The sequence below is a fragment of the Passer domesticus genome, chromosome 5, assembly GCF_036417665.1.
Source record: "Passer domesticus isolate bPasDom1 chromosome 5, bPasDom1.hap1, whole genome shotgun sequence".
NCBI classification, from domain to species: Eukaryota; Metazoa; Chordata; class Aves; order Passeriformes; family Passeridae; genus Passer; species Passer domesticus.
Genome location: NC_087478.1, coordinates 36,257,017 through 36,278,337, shown reverse-complemented (window position 1 = coordinate 36,278,337; position 21,321 = coordinate 36,257,017). Strand labels below are relative to the sequence as shown.

The 21,321-nt window shown below is 42.8% G+C and overlaps 1 protein-coding gene and 1 long non-coding RNA gene across 3 annotated transcripts in view; one reads left to right on the top strand and one right to left on the bottom strand.

Moving 5' to 3' along the window:
• Positions 1-21,321, bottom strand: part of LOC135301336 (uncharacterized) — a 120,762-nt gene that overhangs the window by 50,314 nt on the left and 49,127 nt on the right. The window lies entirely within an intron of this gene.
• Positions 1,042-20,232, top strand: E2F7 (E2F transcription factor 7). Of its 2 annotated transcripts, XM_064419573.1 has the most exons (13): positions 1,042-1,076; positions 1,250-1,330; positions 3,831-4,106; positions 6,050-6,218; positions 8,507-8,788; positions 9,416-9,574; positions 10,609-10,746; positions 11,571-11,765; positions 12,419-12,509; positions 13,113-13,632; positions 14,515-14,839; positions 16,096-16,520; positions 17,089-20,232. In XM_064419573.1, the coding sequence occupies exons 2-13, from the start codon at positions 1,250-1,252 to the stop codon at positions 17,263-17,265; spliced, it is 2,838 nt and encodes a 945-aa protein (XP_064275643.1). In that variant the 5' UTR covers positions 1,042-1,076; the 3' UTR covers positions 17,266-20,232. The 2 variants fall into 2 exon arrangements, with proteins under 2 accessions (XP_064275643.1, XP_064275644.1); XM_064419574.1 differs by lacking the exons at positions 1,042-1,076; positions 1,250-1,330 and adding an exon at positions 1,667-1,842 and having other exon boundaries at positions 17,089-20,231.

Here is a 21,321-nt window from a genome sequence, read left to right as displayed (position 1 = left end):
ATCTAGCTGTTTTCTACATTCATATTGAAAAGAAAATTTTTCTATTCCTCAAAAATTACTAAGTGAATATTTTTATAAATTATCAGAATTGTGCCTTGGATTTTTTCTTCAGTGACAACGCATTACTAGCTCATGAACTATTTCAGAGGGAAGTCCTCCCACAACAAAACAAGACAGGAACAATGCATAAGCATGCCTGCTGTTCCAACTTTAATAAAAAATCCTACATTAAAAAAAATCTTAAATACACTTCAAAAGACAAATTTAATTACACTGCACAGAGCAAATTTCTCCAGCAAGGGTCTCAAGCGAAGAGCAATTACATTCATAACTGAAGTATTCTGCATTGCAGAAAGCAATGATTTTGATAATTTTTCCTTTTTTTTTTTTTTTTTTTTTTTGGCAACTTTGTGTCTCCCTAGCCTCAACAGGTACAAGTATAATCTCATCACGGCACCGCTCCACGGGCTGCCGGGATTTGTTTGATTTGTTAACTTTGGACACGGCTGCCTTTTAGTTCTCCCTTTATCTGGGTGCGTAACGAGGTACCAAAGGAGGGAAACGCACGGAGCATTCCCGGGGAAAAGCGAAGGCTCCACACCGCTCCCCATGGCGTCTGCTCGCTCTACCTTCCCGGCAGCAGGCTCGCTTCAGGGGCTGCGGCGCAGCACCACAGCGCTGCCCGAGCTGCTGTGCCGCTGGACCCACGCCCCGGCCGGCGTTTCCTAGGAGGCGGCCCCGGGCTCTGGCCGGCTGAGCCCTCGCTCGCGGCTGGCGGGTTGCGGGGCGCTCTCCGGGCGGAGGCAGGCCCGGCTTTCCCGCCCGGCGCGGCGGGAAGGGCGCGGGGGGAGGGCGGCGGCGCCAAGAAAAGGAGCGAAACGGCTCCGCGCGGGCGGGAGTCCTGGTCCCGCGCGCCCGATCCCGCGCGCCGCCCGCCCGCGCGCTGATTGGCCGGCGGCGCGGCCGGGGCTCCCCGGCGGGCGCGCCTGATTGGCCGGATTGTAAAGCGATGTCTGAGGGCGCCTGGCGGGAGCGGCAGAGCCGCGCGCCCCCCGCGCGCCGCGGCCCCGGCCGAGGTGAGGGCGCGGAGCCCGCCGAGCCTCCCGCCCTCCTTCCCTGCCTCCCTCCTTCCCTCCCTGCCTCCCTCCTGGGAACGCAGCCCCGAGCAGCCGCGCTCCCCGCGCCTCCCTCCGGGGACGGGAGCGGCTCCTCTTAAGAGCCGGGCTAAAAGCGCCTTCTCGCTTTGCAGATGGAGGTGAGCGTCCTGGCGCTGCGGGACCTGGCGAGCGCCCGGCCGGGGCGGCGGGGCCGCGCCGAGGCGGCCCAGAAGGTGAGCGGGAGCGCGGCGGGGCCCGGGCCGGTTCGGCGCCGCGCGTTCCCTGCAGGCGCTGTCCGGAGCCGCGGGCCGGTGCGGGGAGGCGAGGCGGAGGGAGGGGGCGGCCCGGGCGCCACGGAGCCCCGGCGCCGCGGGTGCAGGGCCGCCGCCCGGGGCGCCCGCCGGGGAGCCGGGCTCTGGATCGCGCTGCTGCGGCTCCCTGGGCAGCCTGCGAGGTGCTGCCCATCGGACCTGCTCTGCCCTGTTACTGTGCGGCAGCATCTTCCCTGTGAGCACCTGGGGCACTGGGGTGTCCAGCGCCACCCTTAAGGTAAAGAAGTGACCCAGTGTAAGAAGCCTGAGTCGTGCCCCCCGTGTCAGTGAGTGAAGTGATTCCATTCTGGCACTAAGCTGGGAAGCGCCATTCAGCTTTCCCTGAGTAGAACTCGCTCAGTGATCTCAAGTATCCCAATGGTTACCGTGTGGTAAGGTGGAGAAGGCTCTCGTAGAGACTCATGATTCTAAAGGTAAGAACCTTCTTAACTTGGCACAGGAATAGTACAGTTCTGTTAATTAACAGTAGTTTGAGCACACTCATGGCTACATCCACTCTGCTTGCCTTCTGGCCTGTATTCATAAAGTGGAGTTCTCCAGTCAAGAGGCTAAGTAGGGCCACTCAGCAAGGCACAGTTCATTGTTTCCCTACTGCCTCACCAGCCAGGAGACACCTATGTAGCCTTGGGCATAACCTTGATCAGTAATGTCTCTTGAACTGGATGCAATTCATGACCTGTTGTCCAGGCTTAGTCTGAGTCCTCCAAAATTCACACAGTTCTTATCAGATTCCACTTCTCTTATATCAGAGATTTTTTTCAATTCCTGCTCACATACTAAGTTCATCAGGCTGGCCTTTCCTGTCCTCTATCTCATACTTCAACTAACTGCCCTTGAGATTTTGTGCAATACAGGTAGGACTTCATAGAGTGTTGCAGCTACTGAAAAAAAAAAAAGGGGGAGAGAGGGTAAAAGTGTTTCTTACCTTAATAGGTAATTATGATAGTAAAAAATTAAGATCTGATAGTAGGAAACAATGATTTGAAAGGGCATAGTCATGTGCTTTTCGTTGTGGTATTTGCACAAACATGAAGATCTGAGGTATTGAAACAGCAGATTGCTTCAGCTGCCCTCACTGCAGTTCCACTGCCACCAGCCATAATGAACAGGAACTTTAGGGGAAGATAGACTTTCTGCATTACTTAAGGGTTGATTCACTGCCAAACGTGAAATTGCAAGAAAATATTGAGTGCCAACACTATATGAATATCTATTCCAAGGCCTCTAAATTGACCCCTATTTATCACAGTGTAATAAGTTACAACTGGCTGACTGTTAGTTGTAAAAAAAGAGATGTATTTATTACATCCTTTTGGGTAATTCATAGATGAATGTATGCAGAAGTGTTCATCAGTGCTCAGAGCACAATGCTTTTGGCATGCCAAATTTGTCTCTAGTCTGAATGCTACAAAACTGCACCTAGAAAAAGCCAGTTTCAATTGTTACTAGAACTTTTTTCTACTTTCCAGCTAGACTGTGCCTGCTAGGATGACCTTTGGAATCACCTATTTAAATATATTTCAGCTACAGAATAGTTAAATTAATCCAAGTAAAAGGCAAAACTTAAGAAAGTTCTTATGGTAATCCAGTATAAATTAATATTTTGTTTCAGGCTTTTATTTAATTTCTGAATTGGATTTCTTACAGCACAAAATAAATTATATTAAGGATACCAATAATGGTTCCTTCAGTGCTTCCTCTTTGAAGGGAGTTCATCTGTAGTGATCATTCTTGCAGTAAGAGAAAGGGATCCATAGCTGAAATACAAAAAAAGTTTGATGGCAGCTAGGGACTGGAAAGAATTGAGCTTCATTCAAGAAATTATAAAAATCAGTTGATGCATCAGACTTTTCCTCCTACCAGCTCTTAGCTGTAGTAAGGAACAGTTATGAAGATTTTCTTGGTTCCTTTGGGCAGCAGACTGTGCAGATGCAAAACTTGCCTTGCTTGCACATGAGGTTATGTTCCCTTTAGTTTGATATTTTATGACTTTGAGCTGCACCCCCAGCATTGCTTTTAACCTGGGACCTTTCAAACAGAACTCTACCTTCTTGCTAAGTGTAATGTGGCCAGTGCATGATTTCAGTTCCCCTGCAATTTGGTGATTTATGTTTGTGGGCAATGCTTTCTTGTAAGAACAGTCAGAGTTTAAAAGCCTAATAGGCCACAGGTTAGACTGGTTGACCTCAGGGTCTGCATTTCAAGGCAGTATCTCAAATACACTTCTTCCAGTATAGCAGCATGTAGAATATTTTAACATTCCAAACAAAGGCAGAAGAACTGTGCTAAATATAGCTGAGTGCCAAGGCACAACTCAGTAAAAATAACTTTGTAAGAATCACAAAATTGATTGATGGAATGGTTTTTTCCTCTTGTGTCTAAAAAACTTTGTTTTTAATAGGAAAACATATATGATCGATCCAGGATGGCCCCAAAGACTCCCATTAAGAATGAACCTATTGATTTATCGAAGCAAAAAGGCTGCACACCGGAAAGAAATCCAATTACACCTGTTAAGATCATTGACAGACCTCAGCCTGATCCCTGGACTCCTACTGCTAACCTGAAGATTCTTGTTAGTGCTGCTAGTCCTGACATGAGGGACAGGGAAAAGAAGAAAGAGCTCTTCAGACCCATAGAAAACAGTGAGCAGAGTGACACACCTGATTCATTACAGGTGAGACTCAGAACACAATCACCTTATATTCAGTTAGGATTCAGACCTTCCTTAAGTTGCTCCTCAGATTTCTTCCAACTGATTCTTTGCTTCCTATGGAATGGTGCAGACCTGTAAGACATTCCCAAGGACAGCTGCCTACACAGCAGTGTCTGAGCAGTAGGACTTCAAAAGTAACTGTCTTACTAGTAATTGACCTGAGATCCCCTCAAGAGCCTGAATATTATTTAAAAGGACAATGAAGGAAGTAGAGCTTAAATGTTTAATTTCCCCAAGTGAAGTACTTTTGGACCACGTTAGAAAGCAAATTGCCAGATCTGTTTTAAACAAGCATCCTTTTCAAAAATAAATTTGACAGTGAGAGAACATACTCTCCAAATCTTAGACCTCATCTGCAACTGTCCTGCAAAAGCTTTTTTTTCCCCCTTTCACCCCCAGCTCCCAAACTAGTGGTCAGAAAGCAAGGTCAAGCATTAAAATCTCTACTTCACAAGACTTAGGCAATGCAGGGGTTGATTCCTGTCCTCACTTCATCAAGTCTGTCCCTGGAGAGAATGACATCACACTGTAGTAAGCATCATTGCAGTTTTCTTCCTTCATGCTATTTTTTTTTTTCCAACCACCGCTTTTCCTCTCCTGGTTTATTTCTTGTAGGATATCCTTCCCTGTTGATTTCAGCTACAGGATAATAGTTCTGGGTCCTTCTACTGAGAAGTATCATTTCATAGGTACAGATCACTGTGGAAGTGTAGTTATTACAGCAACTGCAGTAGCAACAGTAGTGTAAAAATTCTGCAGTTTTCATAGTCATAACAAAGCAAACAGTTCCCTAGAGATCATTCCTAACATAGTGTCCATTAAGTAAAAAATAGTTGATGTTTAAGGCTGGTTCATTACCACTCCAAGTGTGTTGAGATCACACAGCATTTTTGGGGTGGCTACTGTAAAGAGTTCAATTATTTTCTAGTTAATAAAACTTTCATTTAATAATCTTCTACACTTAGAAGGGTAACATGCAAAAGAAGGAAAAGTTTTAGAGTAAGAATACTGCTATTTCCATCCCACATAAAACTCAGTTCTATCAGAGCACCAGCCTGCCACAAGGTAACTTACTTGCAACTAGCTAAAGACAGTTTAAGATCCCATAAACTAGGAAACACAGCTTTCAACAGCTGCTACCACCTTTAGCTTTTCTTTGCTAGAGGGCAAGACTTCTTTTCCTTTTTATAACAGAAGATAACCCCAGAGTTCCCAGTGCAAAATAATCCTCCATCATTCTTGTTTTGTGATAAACAAACATACCCCTTCCTAAATTCTTGCCACCATGGTTTTGCTGGTTTCTATTTTTTTCCCACTGCAGGGTCAGAAAGACCACTTTCAGACCATCCTACAGAATTACTTAAGCTAACATCTTGCCTAAGTTTAAGGTTGAAAGACTGAACTAGCACCTTTTATAGTCTCTGATTAAAGTGCCCCCACCCCTTCCCCAGTCACCAGTTTCTTGAAGTGATAGAGTCACTATAAAAGTCAGCAAACAGAGGTATGGCAGGAACTTCTTGATGGCTTCTGCATCTCCTCTTTTATTAGATCCAGAAGTGTTTGAGAGCATATTCTTCCTTGTTTCCAAAGGAAATACTCTTTCCAAGTATAATCTTACCATCTGGTAGTCTTGAATGTTGATCTTACTGGCTTTTTCCTTATGCATGACCACTATTTCGTGATTGCACAGATAAGAATTTTTCTGTAGCTATCTTGTGTGATGAAATAAGAAGAGCTTGCAATTGTGTTATCCAAGTGCTCTGTACTTTCAAGGAGTCCATGTTTTTATTTTTTAATTAGAAAATCTGATCTTAAATATTGCTAACGTCTGAAATAAGCCTCTCTTGACTATGTCTTGCTTTTAAAAGCTCTGCACTAAAGGGTTAACATTTATTTTTTAACAGTATGCTATAGTAGATGACAGCACGGTTGATGAATTTGAAAAGCAGAGGCCCAGCAGAAAAGAGAAAAGCTTAGGACTCTTGTGCCAAAAGTTTCTAGCTCGCTATCCAAATTATCCATTGTCAACAGAGAAAACTACCATTTCTTTGGATGAAGTGGCTTCAATTCTTGGTATGTACACCTGTGAAACTGGGGTAACTGATCACCTGGGGTAACCTAACAGGTGGGCCTTCCAAAGATCATAATCTAACAGACTGCATTCAAGATCTGCCTTTTCCAGGGTCTGGATGCTCTTCTAATCATACTAATCAAGAGTTGGAAATGCCTAATATTCTTCAGTGTCTTTGTTGTTTGGTAGCACTACCATTTTGAAATCTGCTCTCTGACTTTCTGCACTTTTTACTAGACAGATCTTGCTTCCAGCTGTTTACCATCTCTGTTGCTTTCTTAAATATTCAATTTGTTGAACAATGAAGGAGATAGGACATACAGACATCAAATTTTGTCAAAATGAAGAAACTGGTATGCATAGGAGATCAGTTGTTTACTCCCTGACTTGTGAACATCATATCTTCTGAGATCACATGGTTCATCAAGGTTACCTTAGCTTTGAGTATCACCTTGTGACAGCAAGGCCCTGGGAGAACTACAAGAGCACCATGAGAAAATGTCTTGTTTTGAGTAGCACATTTGCTGGTTCTGCTGTTAAGTTTGGTTTTAGTTGAAAGATGAGTGAAATATATGCAAGAAGTAATAAAACTTAGGAGAGAGGACTCACACAGGACACATTAATAACAAAAATATCTGAGTCCTTGGGAGAGGTTGTTTCTTAGCTAGGAGAGGCTTTACAAAATTGGACTTAAACTAAATAAATCTTGTATCTACATTTAAAACTCAGGTGTTAACAGAAAAGATGTGGCAAATTTTTCTGGTTTGGGAAGAAAAGGAACAGAAGAATGATGTCTTCTGTGACTGTTAAGAAAGGCCACAAAATACCCATTTATTTCCCTTGGTAGAGTGAATTGGAAATAGGATAGAATACAGATTAGGTAAATAGATAAATTATTTTTAAATTAATGGTTCTTTAGATTCTGCAGTTACTCCTTTATGTGTTTGCATGAGATGCTCATACTTCAACCTTGTACAGCTGAACACGAATAGTGCTCTGTTCTGTGTTGGGAGTGGCATTGCCTTGCTTTCCTGAATAACAGAAACTTTCTTGTAAAACTTACTGTTGGAAATTTTACCTCCCAGAAAAGGGAAGGTTTTGGTTGTCCTTCTCCCTTTGGTTTTCCCTTCTTTGCTTGTGTCCATTTGCTTCAGTGACCACAAAACTACCCCCTGCTGATGTTGCTGCTCTCGATGTAACAAATGATGTCTGTGATACAGCTTTTGCTACAAATGTATATTGCTTTGTTCAGGGAAGACATGTGGAAGGCCACAAAGGGGGCTGTGCTGCTGGTGTCTGACAGCACTGTCACTGTAACACTCTTGTTTTTCTGAATTATGTTTCGCTCCAAATTCTTCCCACACTTGGAAATACTCATGAATTGTTTCACCCAATATATGTTTGAGGCTGGCAAGTATTATGCCTATTCTCAAATGGGTAACCAGGTACATTATGGCCTTGCCTCCCACAGGGAGGTTTTCAAAACCTTTCACCCTAACTAGCACTTGTTCTGCTCAGCTGATGTTAACAGTTAGAAGATTTTTGGTGCAGATGCTGCCAACAGCTTATAGTACATTGTGTTACATATAACAGCCATGCTTCAAACAGCGCTGGACACAAGCACTTAGGACAGCATTGCCACCAACCTGTTCATATTCAGTCCTCAACCTTGCTCACATCAGTCAGGCTGAACTCAAGTTGGACATATTTTATAAATTTCCTACAGGACTAGGCCCAGCCAGCATGGATAATTTCTGTTGTGTTTGAGAACAGTAGGTCTCATTCTATGCCCCTCTGCACCTTGTGAAACTGTTGATGCCCCTTTACTTGGTAAAAAACTGCACTCCCCCCTATATGAGGGGCTTTTGTCTCTGTGCTGTGACAAACCCTTTTCTGCCCTGTTACACACAGGCTCATGTACAGCTATGTGTCTGAGTGCTGAAGCTCTCTAAGGAAGAGCCAAAGTGCTCTGAAGACTCTGGGACAGTTGGGGTAGGTCTGAGTGAATGGGGCTGGCAGACTGCAGCCAGTTCTAAACACAGTGTAGGTGCTTTGAGCTGCAGCCATGGCTGGGCTGGAAGTTAAGAAAGTGGACAAGGAGCAACCTACTGTGAAGCTGGCCACACATAAGGCAGATTTTCAGTGGGCAAATATAGATGTATCTAATAGAATGTGTCCACGTGAACAGTGAAAATGTCTGTTAGAGAACAACCTGTTCTCTGTTTGCTTCTGCTGAACTAAGATGAGCATCTATGTCTTTTTTATCTGCTCCCCCCCACTTCCCAAACAGGAGTTGAGCGGAGACGAATTTACGATATTGTGAACGTCCTGGAGTCGTTGCAGTTGGTCAGTCGTGTGGCCAAGAACCAATACTGCTGGCATGGCCGGCACAACCTCAGCCAAACTCTGAAAATGCTTCAGGAGGCAGGAGAGCTGCAGTATGGAGAGTTAATGACCTCCCAGCACAAGGAACAGGACTTGGAATACAAACTTGGAGAAGTGAAAAAGGAAACTATTCCAGATTCTCAAGACAGACCATTACTGGACTTTTCAGAAGCGGATTGCACCTCTGGTAGGATAATTACTAAAAGTGTGATAATAAACAGACACAAAGTCTCTTTCTCCAGTTTACTATGTCACTTTTTCCCTTTCTTTGACTCAAAATTAAATAATAAAAAGTTATCCTTTGCAAAAAGGTGCTGAATTCACCATGGAAGGTACAGAATTCTTCCTTCTGTTCTGTCACTAACATAGGTCTCAAGACAGATTTTTCTCTCTGTCTTACAGACTGGCAGGAAGTTCTGCTGAATAATCCAGTTCTTTCTCCACCTGTATCTGAGAGTAAATGCTTTATCCTGTGAGAAAGAACCATCTTCGTTTTGCATATAACACATATGGTTTTAAGTTACAAAGTCCATTAGAGTCACAAAATTACAGTGGCACAAAACTGTGTAGCATAACATAGAATCAGCTTTGGAATTTCACTTTCTAAAAGCTATTTCTGGAAGTTTGAATTTTTATTGCCCTTTGAAGAGAGACTCCTGTCTGCATTAATCAGTTATTTGCTGCCTTTCAATTAATTTCTGCTCTCTGGCAAGGAAATACTTTACTTATTTTGTGTGTGAGAAACCTTCTTACTAGCTTTCTGGCTGTCATGGATGACATATGCTAAAAGGCTTGGGTATTATTTGTAACACAGCATCTGCAAACAGCAGAAAGGACAAGTCATTGCGGATTATGAGCCAAAAGTTTGTCATGCTGTTCCTTGTCTCCAAGACCAAGATAGTCACTCTGGACATCGCAGCAAAGATACTGATAGAAGAAACCCAGGATACAGTGGACCACAGCAAATTTAAAAGTAAGATGGCTAATGAGAGGCAAATCAGTCAGTGAGTAAAGAAAAAGGGGCATGTTTGGACTGACAGCAAACAGACACCAGTATGTAACAGCAAAAGCAATTCGTGCATCTTTTCCTGGAATATTGTTCTGGGGTTTTTATATTGCACATGCATATTTGTGAAAACAGAGCTTGGTGTGGGGAAGAGTCAATTTGACAATTGTCTCCCAAGTTCAGCTTCAGCATAAAGAAGAAAATGCGTTGTTGATTTTTTTTTATACTTAAACCCTGTTTCCTGTACTGCTCTGAATGATGTTTCAGAACTGAAGCATGTTGTTTAATTTAATGGAATTAATTTTCTCTCTGGAGAAATATGTTCCTTCTCCTTTTTACCCCAGAAACCTTTTACAGCTGGATGGCAGGTTTGCTTTCCGTTAGTGAGGATTAGTACTTCAATCCCTTAGATAACATGGGAGAGCTTAGCATTAGTAAATAAATCTTCTGAGATAAAGACTTTTAAGTCTTTAAAGTACTTTTAAAATAAAGTGCTTGCACTTCAGTCTTGAAATTCTACACCAAGTATAAGAAGAATGTGAGGAGTTTAGCTGGAAAATATGTGGGTATCATAGTCAGTTCCAAGATGTTATTTACTACAATCACAGAGATTTTTCTGAGTGTGTCACATTTTTAGAAATTATAAGTAGGTGTCTTCTTGTGATCAGCTGTGCACTCTTGTGCCGCTTTTCGCCAGCTTCTCTTTACCCACATGGAGGTAGCTGCCTTTTCTGGGCAAGTTGCTATAATCACTCCCTAACCTATATCCATCAAAATGAGGTAGACGAGTTTAAACCTCAGCAGCTAAGCTATGAAGTAGCAGTGACAATCAGGTGGGAGCTGGCAGACTTCATGGGAGGTGGCCTAAGTCCATCCCAATTTGATTTTGCCCACCTCGTCTATGAAAGCTGTGGTGATAGTTTGGAAGGAAATAGGCACGTGGATATGTTCTATATGCTTTGTAAACCTGACTGTTATCTACTCCTGCCCTTTCTGGTTAGCAAAGGTACGAAGACTGTATGATATTGCCAACGTTCTCACCAGCCTCGGCTTGATCAAGAAAGTCCACGTCACAGAGGAGCGAGGACGCAAACCAGCTTTCAAGTGGATTGGGCCTGTGGAATTCCCTGAAAAAACTGGTAACTTGCATTTATTTTCTTTTTGCTTTGGCAGTCCCTTCCCAAGCGGTAAAAGGTTGCTTTCTGTGTGTAAAGGATGGTCAGCATACAATGCATACCCTGTGATTATTAATTGCTGCCAGCTCAACATTTGCCCTTGTTAGACTTTGCACCCAAGATCTGGGTCTGTGGAGGGGTGTTGAAGGACACTGTGTCTTGTAGGTATTTAAACGCTGACTGAGATAACTGTATGCATAACTGTGTGAATTGTAGAGCAATAGCAGATAGCACTGACATCTTCAAGTCTGGGTCCACAGCTGTTCTGGGTTGCAAAATTTTGGTAATTCCTTCATAATTATACAGTGAATAATTTTCTTTGTAAGGGCCTGTAACAAGGTAGAGCAGGGCTGTTTCTTGCATATGGCCCCTTCTACAAAAGCTTTGTCTGCTAAGAACAAGGTGGTGGGATAGCCCATCTCAGTAAGATTATGTTCCTTGGCTAGAAGCCAGAGCAAAGAGAAACCTTTGGCTTTGATATTTGCATCAGGACAGTGCCAGGAACAAGTGAAATGAAGGATAATATAAATACTATCTTAGTACACTTTCTTCTCCTGGCTAGCACACTGGTATGTAGCTGCTGCTGTAGCTGCTATGGAATGGATAGGAAGGAAGCCCTTACCTTGTCTACTGGTGCTTACTGAATTCTAGGTTTGTTTCAGTTTGTGAGGTTTGAGATAATATAGAGGTTGCCTCTTCCCTTAATGCCAAGTTTGGTAATATGGCAGGAGCCTAAACAATGAGCTGTGTTGCCTGAAGGACTGTTGTACAATATTGTGTCCCTACAGATGAGCTGAGAAGTCATAGCCCAACATCAGATCCTCTGCCAGAGACACAGACAGGAGCCTGTGCCCAGTACCAGACCAGTGCTACTGGAAAGCAAAGGTTTACACGTCACGCTTCATTTAACAGTGCACAGCCTTGTGAGGCAGCCAGAAGGGAGGTTAGTTCTGAGCCTAACAGCCCACGTCAAGAGAGGCAAGGTAACTACTAATGAAGCATGTTCTTTTCTGTCCCACTGGACCTGCCCACATGAGGGCATGCACCAATTTAAGGCACTTGATTGGGTGAATCAGTATAATTAAATATGTGAACTACTCTTGGGAGATACCTATATTTCTACTGTGCACATGATAATGAAACTTCTGGTGTAGAATCTCCAGTCAAATTCCTAAAGTCACATGAGGTGAATTTGGGCCATACTGCAATTGAATCTGCAGTTTATTTTCTGCAGGTAAATGTTTCTGTTCTGTACTAACTGCAACTATACTAGTTTCTTCTGTGAGAACTTGATTAAGAAAAATTCTTTAGCCACAAAATGCTTGCTTTATTTTATGGTTCCTAATATAGTGAAATTTACTGTAACAATGTAATGGACAGTTGTTAAAAAAGATAAAGTAATTACAGGGCTTTTCACAGTTCCCTCTTATAGGAAATGATGATGTTGAATGATGGAGACATCTCCAGTGGGACTGAGAGTTCTGAGTGTCTTGCAGGTTCTGGCTCTAGGTGATTAGTGGATGTTATAAAAATGTGTCAGGACTGAAAAATTATAGCAATTATTTTATATGGCCAGTATCAAAATATGCTTGGTAAACCTGTCTGTGATTAATTGAATTCCTCTTTGTTCTTTCAGCCTGTATCGTGAATTCAGAAGAAAATTGTTCCGAAATGATAAATCTAGCAGCTATCTGCAGGCCGAAAATAGAAGAAGAAGAAGATACTGGGTGGGTTGGTCTTAGCTGTTGTCTAGTTGCAGCTTTTTGCTTGTCATGTTTAGTTTAAGGATAGATTCCATTGATGAGACTGAGATAAAAGAGTTGCCATAAAGTCTCGTTATTACAATTTTAATATTGCTGGATGTCAGCACGGCCTTTTTTTCCCCGTGGTCATTTTACAGCCATCTGTTCTTGTACCAGTATTGGTGTTTTGCTTCAGTAGTTCTTTCTGTCGTATGTGTTAATATAGGTAATTCCTGCATCCTTTGACTTATTGTCTGGGTAGGTTGAGTAAATTATGATTCCATGGAAGGGCATCTCTGTCTGTCATCTGTCCTATTCCAATTTGAATTAATTTGTGAATGATTGACTAGTCAAGTGCAGCCAAAAGCATTATTGGTCTATCAGAAACCTGAGAACTCTGCTTCTGTGATAGCGGAAGTGATAAAACCCTTCTTGTAAACTGTATAAAAATTGTTGTTTGAGGGTTGAATTTTTCCACATTTATGTCCAAATATATATCTCTTTGCTTCTAAGGATAAAATAGGGGTTTAATTTTGGAATAGAGGTTTTTCCTATTTTCATTACTATTTGTGTTTTTTTGTTTTTCAGGAATAAAGCTTGTGACACTGAAACAATACTAACTTCAGCAAAGAACTCCAACATAAGCTTACCTTTCTCCCTTCTTCCGGTTCCTGGGGACTCTGATTTTTGTGTCAACCCTTTGCCTCAGGCAGTTTTCCCTGTAGTTCAAGCAGATGTGCCAAATTTCTCACTACCAAATGGTATCAGCAGCCAGGCTTCACACCCTTCCACTCCAGCAGCCTCCAAAACAGAAAATGGAAAAGCTACCCTGCTCCCCAACCAACCCTTCCTGTGTTTCCCATCTTCATCCCTTTTTATGTTGTGTGGTGGTCTTCAGGAAAATAACTTAAGGGAGCACCTGCCCACTGCAGGAGACCTGGGAAACAGGAGTGCAGAAGCTCAGGCTGCTGTACCTCCCTCTGGCTGCCAAAAGCGCAGCTCCCACACGTGCTCATCGCCCTCTGCACCTGTAGATGATGAAGAGCCAGCTGCCAAAAAGCAGACCTTGGAGCACAATGATCTGCCCCTCTCACTTGTAGTACCCAAGGTAAAGCGAATTTCATTATCACTTAGGCTTTCTCATAGTAAGGAAAGGTTTTTATCTAATTCAGTGTTTTCAGAAGGGAGATTTCAGTACACTGCTCTTGAGAGATAAAAATGCTGTCGCCCACATGTTAATAAACTTGCAAGTGGGCTGTGTCAGGAAGTATGAGCATTAACTGGGAGATGTTTTCACGTCACCAGGGGAAAATGGACTTGGGTTGCTTTGCATGGTGATGTGATGCTCAGCTGTTCTTTGGAAATAGCATCCTGATCATTTTCTGCAGGAAAAAAAAATTGGTCAGAGAGGAAGAAATCAATGTAATTATTACTTCTCATCTTCCCCTGTTAGCTTGGGCTTTCCCAGACAGCAGCAGCGTTGCTTACTCTACTGAGCTATAGCAAATGTGATTTGTTCTTTCCCCCTGCTCTCCAGCCTGAGTACCACTCTGAGGCCCAGTGTTGCCCACAGCAGGCTGGTGAGAGAAAGATAATGATGATGAAGGTGATGTGGAGTTATCTCAGAATTCTCTTAAATACTGAAAGTAGGGGTCAAGCTCAACACCATGTCATATAAGCCATTTGAATATTGAATATAAACCACTTGAATCAAGTGTTTTTCCTTATCAATTAAAAAAGTAATCCCAGAGGTCAGGTATTTCTTATGTAGTATATCCAAGTACTGAATGTGAACTGCAGCAAACAGTACAGAGTTTAGGCATCACTAATATGACTCTTCAAATCCCCAAACAAAACTTTAAACTTGGTGGTTTTCTAATCAGGTTTGTGCTGCACCTTTGCACAGATGCATGGGGAAAGTTCATGAGAGGTATTGCACTGTTTTATTTCAGTTTGGACTCTTCATTTACACTTTTTTTTTTTTGTTTAGAAGCCTTCTGAGTCACCCAAGGCAGAATCTTCCCCAGGAAGTGGCTGTTCAGCTGCTGTACATCTAGAAACAAATCGTCTTGACCTTGCAAGTCCTGCTGCTCCAGAGGTGGCAAGCAAGGAGTCCACTAAGCCTTTAGATTGTCAGGAGCAAGAAAAACAATCTCAGAACAACGACCCTGATGAACCCCCTCCTGGAAATGAGCACATCTCTGAAGAAAATGCCAATCAACCTTTCCAACCCCCTCCTAGAAATGAGCACATCTCTGAAGAAAATGCCAATCAACCTTTCCAACCACAGTATTTTTATGTTCAGCCTCCTACTGGTAAGGACAGCCATGAGATCTAGAGGCACCCAAACCTCTGTATCTGTTCACTCAGTAAATACTGAGTCCTACAAATAGGTGAATATTTGGCATAAAAAACCCTGACAACAGTTCTCTGTAGTATTTTAGTAACTCTGAAATCTCTTGACTCAATGTGAACTATTGTCCTCTGAAAAGACATTTTTCTGAAGTACCCAAACATTAATAGCATTGAACAGTGTGGGGTTTGCATGCCTGAATTATGTGCAAAACACAGTTATGAATTCTGAATTATGTACAAAAAAGACAGTTATCCAGCATTCAAAACTCAAAGAAGCTGGAAGTCTAGATTTAGCAGAAAGCTGACCAATATAGAACAGCAGCATCCCCTGAGTGTATGAATTTCATCGCCTTCAGACTTTGTACTGTCTTGTAACATGCATTATCAGTATAACCCCTGAAACCCAAGGCACTGGGAATGCAGCCAGCCCTGCTTGTATGACACTGTGGGGATCTAGAGGAAGCCACTGAAAATACTGCAATGGGATTTCGTGTCCACTGTGTTTAGTGCCTGTGTTTGTGTGCAGTGGATGACTGCTTTGTAGGAACAGGATGTGTGGCAGATTTCCATGACTACTGCTTTAGTCTTTGATTCACTCGTGACACGGAGTGGGGTCTATGGCATTTCACTTAGGCTGAAGATGCTCAGTTTAAAAATGCTGAACCTGGTGTTTTGGAAGGTCAGACAAGATGGGAGCCAGAGCAGCTTCTGCTTCAACACAGTAGTTCAGCTGTTCTCAGCAAAATTAATGCCTCTGTGATATATCCTTGTGGGTGTCTCCCATTTGTTGGGTTTGGTTTGTCTGAGTTTTTCTTCCTCATTAAAAGTAATGTCTATGTTTTCATATAGCAGAGGATGATTCCAGTTAGTGAAAAAAAAGTTTGTTTAGCCAGGATGTTGCTTGTAATCAGAGTTAGAAGCAGGAAACAGCAAGGGGTGTGGTTGGTGCTTCATATGACCAAAGTAAATGGATGCAGGTACAGTGAATAGACCATTAGGGGGGGAAATGGAGGCAAATAAGGAAAGGGAGCTGGATGGAAGAGTTAGGAGATTTTGACACTTTTCTTCCTTATTTTTCCTTGGTTTTGTCATAGTTTACTTCCTAGGCAGACTTTCCTCTACTGTCACACGCTTTTCCTATTGTAGATGAAGTTACAGTAATTTAATTCCCTTTTTCAAGATTATTAATGCTTTGTTTTTTCTCTCTTTGGTTTAGGATTAAGCAGTTTTAATTTCCTGTTCTCTGCAAACCAAGCCCCCGGTGCCATCAGCCTGGCTGCAAACCAGCTGCCTTCTCTAAGTGTACCCTGTGTCATGGTGCCATCAGCAGCCTTGGCTTCCTTCCCTCTCGTCTGTTCTCCTTCGTTCACCAGTCCTCTTTCCTCAGTTCCTGATGGCTCCTTCTCAGCTGCTGCCTCCACGAATTTCAGCATGTCCAGCCTGGCACCAACCACCCCTGTGTTCATAAGCACCACGGCCGTTGTCACCCCCCAGGTCTCACCCGCCCCTTCGGTGGATCCACAGCAGCCGGCTCCCCCTGCTCTGCACCAGAGTCCTGTGCTTACAAGATCTGGCAGTGCTGTTAAGCTGGACTCCCCTGTGTGTGTGGGACACCCTCTGACCCTTCTGAAGCTGCAGCAGGTAAGGGGGAAAGGTGGGCAGGAGTGCTGATGAAGGAGCTGTGCCAGGTGCCTGGTGGCGGCACGTGCCGCAGGCTGGTGTCAGTGCCGAGTTGGCACGCTGACAGCTGGTGTCTTCCACTGAGCTTGTGCGTGTGCATCTCAGGGGAGGCACAGGGTGTGGGACACTGCTGAAGTCATAGCCCAGCATAGCATGATTAGTACTGAACAGTGAAGTGGGTTTATAACTTACAAAAATTCTAAAATCCCCCAGCAGTCTAAAGTTTTTTCCCCCATCTGACAGTGTCACTATGTGTTATGCAATGGCTACAGAAAAACATTAGGAGGATAGGAGGGTTGTGTCAGAATTCTGGAATCAGCTGGTTGCAACAGTTTTCAGGTAGTCGTGTCCTGAATTATTCCCTCAGCCCTGTTCTGATCTCTCTTCACTATGTAATGGATAAGGGTACAGGGATTAATGCCTCCCAGCTGTCCTCTGTTTGCCTGCTTGTGTCTGGACTTTGAGAGAACTATGCTGAATCACTTTGGGTCTTGTTTTTTTTGGTTTGTTTTTTTTTTTCCACAAATAGCCTTCGTCAGCTCCTCTCACTCCCAAGAGTATTCGTCCTGCACATAATGAGGCATTTTTCAAAACTCCTGGAAGTCTTGGAGACCCTGTGGCATGGAAGAAAAATGAAGGCAACCAGACCAGAAATGCCAGCTCTGTGCAGAGGAGACTGGAAATCTCTGGTACCAGCCCTGACTAATTCCACTCGGCAAGGGGTGGGCAGATTGTCCTCAGACCCTGTATCAATTACAAGAGAACAAGCTCTTACCTGACAAGAGGAGCACGTTAAAATGTCACCCCTTTTGGCATGCTTCCCCACTATCCATTCACCCACTGGTTCTCTTGGCCATCTTCTTCAAAATCACCCTTGGTACAGAAATCCTTTTATTGAATTGTTCCTTCAGTACAGATTTGAATCCAGATTTTGTGTTTCACACAGCCTTGTGGACATCAAATTGTAATTGTGATTTTAATTTGGAAAACTCTCTTGATTTCTGTGAGGAGACACAAACAAATTATTTTGGAATCCCCAGGGGTTCTTTATTCATGGTTTTAAGTGAGATGTCTAGCACTCACCTGGGGTAAGCATTTCTTTTGCATGTATTCTACTTACCCTGAGTAAATCTGTGGTGAAAATGATAAACTCTTGCACTTGTGACAGCAACTGCTTCCTTGGTTCCAAGCTATCAAAGCCTGCCTCTGCAGTGCAGCCTCTTGCTTTTTATTTTGTATATTGGAGTGGGATTAGTGCAAAAAAGGATTTTTGCCGTTTCAGAATAACAGATTTTCTCAGGGTAGGATTACTTGAATGTCAGTTGGTTGTGGTACAATTTGCCCAGCCCTTGTGGTTAGAAAAACGTAATAATAACACAATATGATTGAATGTATACATGTGAAAAATATTAAGACCAAAATAACTGTGAATGTTAACATTTTTATAGTTGTGTTAATGAACTGTATTAGTCCTTGGGTTGGTTGTTTTGTTTTTGTTTGTACTTTTACTTTGAACAAAATTTGCAAGTTAGATGTAAAGAAAACAAAATCTGAATCCTTTATCAGATTTGACAAAGTGATTTGAGAGAGACAAACCACTGAGAGGACTGTGCTAAGATTTCATCTCCTGTTTAAATATCTAGTCTAGACTTTATGACTAAGGAACACTGATAAGTCATTAACCTCACTCATGATTAGATTCAGTCTAACCTGAGTCTACTAAGTGCCTACTTAGCTGTTTACTTAAGTGTACTTGAGGGGTATGTACTTAAGTGCCTAACTCTTCACTTGCAGGAACTTTGTGACTAGTTAATAGTGCTTTTGAGCATGTTGGAAAGACAAGGGAGATCTTATCTATCTAAAACAGAAAAAGAAGTTGAAAAGAGCAGGAGCCTTGAGTTTTAAAGTAATATAAAAAATTAATAAAAAATTATCAGTATACCCTAGGAAAAGATAATGAGGAAGAAAAGTCTTAACAGCTCCCATTCAGAGTTCTCAAATAATAGATGGTGCTATTATCAATATAGGATATAATTTTAAGAGCTAATGCTCTTATGTTTGGGTATGTTTTCACTAATGTAGCAAACTGCAATTAAATTTGTGCAGTCTCCTGTTCAAAAGACAGAAAGTGTTGCTGTAGACATCACGTTAGCCTGGACTTTTAGCAAATGTAAGGCCAGCATGATCAGCTCTCTCTTTGGTACTGGTATTGATTTTCCAAGGGTAGATGCACTCTTGGATGTGCTTTTTTGTTGGTCAAAGGAAGTTAGGACTTTGAGGCTGGGGATTTGATGAGGGCATCTTATTTTTATAATGAAAATAAAATTTAAGAAAGAATTTTAGTGAACCTGAGAGTTTGAGTAATGTGGCCTTCTCTTAGAATAGACCAATATCGGATTTTTGAGAGGGCTTGGTTAGCCCTGGTTGAAACAATCTGGAGCAGAATTATCATAGGAAATTTCAGGGGTGGTAAAGAGACATCTTCAGACTGCTAATTTTTTATTTTTTTTTTTTATATTTTAATGACACTACAGTTATGAAAGTTTACATTTTTTTCTTCTGAATTATTTCTTCTTATACACCCACTTAGATTAATTTTGCTTTGAAAAGCAGTGTGTAACTAGCACATGCTGGTGTGCATGTGTTGCTGCTGGGGCAGGAACAGGCTGCTGGGGTTCTCTCTCCCTCTAGTACGATGCAGCCTTTTAGTGAAATGGCAGCTGGGAGCAGGAGGAGGATTAGAGCTAATATTGGCTCTTTTCTCCAGTTGAAGCATCATCACCAAAACTGCCTTTCTTTGTCAGTGATGTTACTGTGCCATAACTAACTTAACTGTACTTGAAAATGCAGGGAGTGAAAATGGATTTTCCACTTCTAATTTCTTCTTACAGTTTTGAGTTTCTGTAAATACAGCAGGTCTGGAAATGAGGATTGACTCCTTCTTCTCAGTGACTCATGGCTGGGAAAGTAAGTTTTGAACCTAGGAGAAAAAGGATGTTGATATGCTGTCTTGATTTTGTCAATGCAAAATTCTCACTAAAATAGAGTGAGACCACTGAAGCAGTTGGGCAGCTATGTTCTGTACCTGAGCTGCTGAACTGGACTGGTGAGGGGGAGCAGTTGGCTGTCAAGGGGGAATGGGTTTACCTTTCCTATCTTTACCTACACTGAAAGCTAAGAATTTAAATGACCTATGAACAATTCATCAGTAAAGTAGCTTTGGAAAAGCAGAATTTGTATTTGCACTGAGACAAAGTGCATACCCAGGAAATTCTGCAGGGTTTGTGAAACCTTTCTGTCCCAAGTCAGTTGTTGAGGAGGCTGAGCATATAACTTATACTTGAATCTATCTGCCACGTTTACATTTCTGATTGTTTTCTGTAAATTGGTGCTATTTCTGTATTTAAAAAGCTGTATTTTTAATGTAAAGCTGCTTCCAGTTTGTTTTTGGTTGTTTTTTTTTTGCACTGCTAGTTTAATATAGACATTAATTTTATTGCTGTTTATAACTGTTCTTTGGTGATTAGATGTCCTGCTTTTCCTGCTCTCTAGCTATCTGTTTACCTGTCAGCATATAGCTTTACTCCAATCACACTGCTGGATTGACTATTTTTTATACTATCTGTTAGCAAAAATATTAAACTTCTACAGAATAAAAAATGAACTTAAAACTGAGGCTCTCATTTCAGTATGGAAGACTTTCAAGGACACCCTTAAAAGAAGTATTCCTGCACTACATGTCCAGGTGAGGAATCTTAGTTGGATGTGATCACTGAAGGACTAGCAGAGAGGATAACAGCTCGCCCCAGTGGCTCCATCACCCAGCTATTGCATGGGCACAATTCCCGCCCAGCACAAGCACAGCCCAGGCACAAGGACCAGTGCAATGTAAATTGGCTCCTAAGGTCCTGGAGCAGGCCAGGGCAAGACTGGGTGACCCTGGCCCAAAGCCGTGCCAGGTGATCCTCAGCTGGGCACCACGGGAGCCAGCCCAGCCCAGCCCAGGGGCCTGCCCAGCCGCACGCTGCTGACACCCCCGTGTCCCTGCAGCCGTCCCTCGGTCCTGCTCTCCACAGGAGGGCAGCAGTGCCTGCCCGACTGCGGCCCCTGACACCCGAGGAGCTGGTGCTCGCTTTGCGTCCTTAGAACCACCAGCTGCTTGGAGAGAGCAAGTGGACAACAGCTGCAGACCTGTGGCTTCCTCTTCCCGTTCTCCTGCCCCTCCCTAGCCACACACGTAAGACACAGCTCGACCAAAACTGAGTTTGCTCATTTCCATTAAAATCAACGGCAGGTTCACTATTGATTTCAGCAAGCCCAGTGTTGCCACCTTACCCTTCCCGGGATTAAAGAGGTGGGAATTAATGCCCCATGTTACCAACAACAGCTTTAAAATGACTGTGAGTTGCAAAGGGTTGAGGTGCTCAAAAATCATTTCTAAAAGGAAAACTCAGCAGTTCACTCTGTTGTTTTTGGACTTTTTCTGACCTGCTTCTCCAACAATAATACCTTTCCCTTTCAATTGATACAGAACAATTAGAAGTTTAATAAGATTAAATACATTATGAGAATCACTAACAAGCCCCAACCCTGCTCTAGCTGCATTGATGGGACCATGGCCATCATTTCCTTGAGGAGGAGGAAGGCTGTATCCTCCAACAGTTGTCCTCACTGGTGCACTTGGAACTCCCTGTTTTTGAAGTAAAAAATAGGGGAGTACACCAAACTCCATCTTGTTCATTTCTCGCTATGAAAAAGGAAA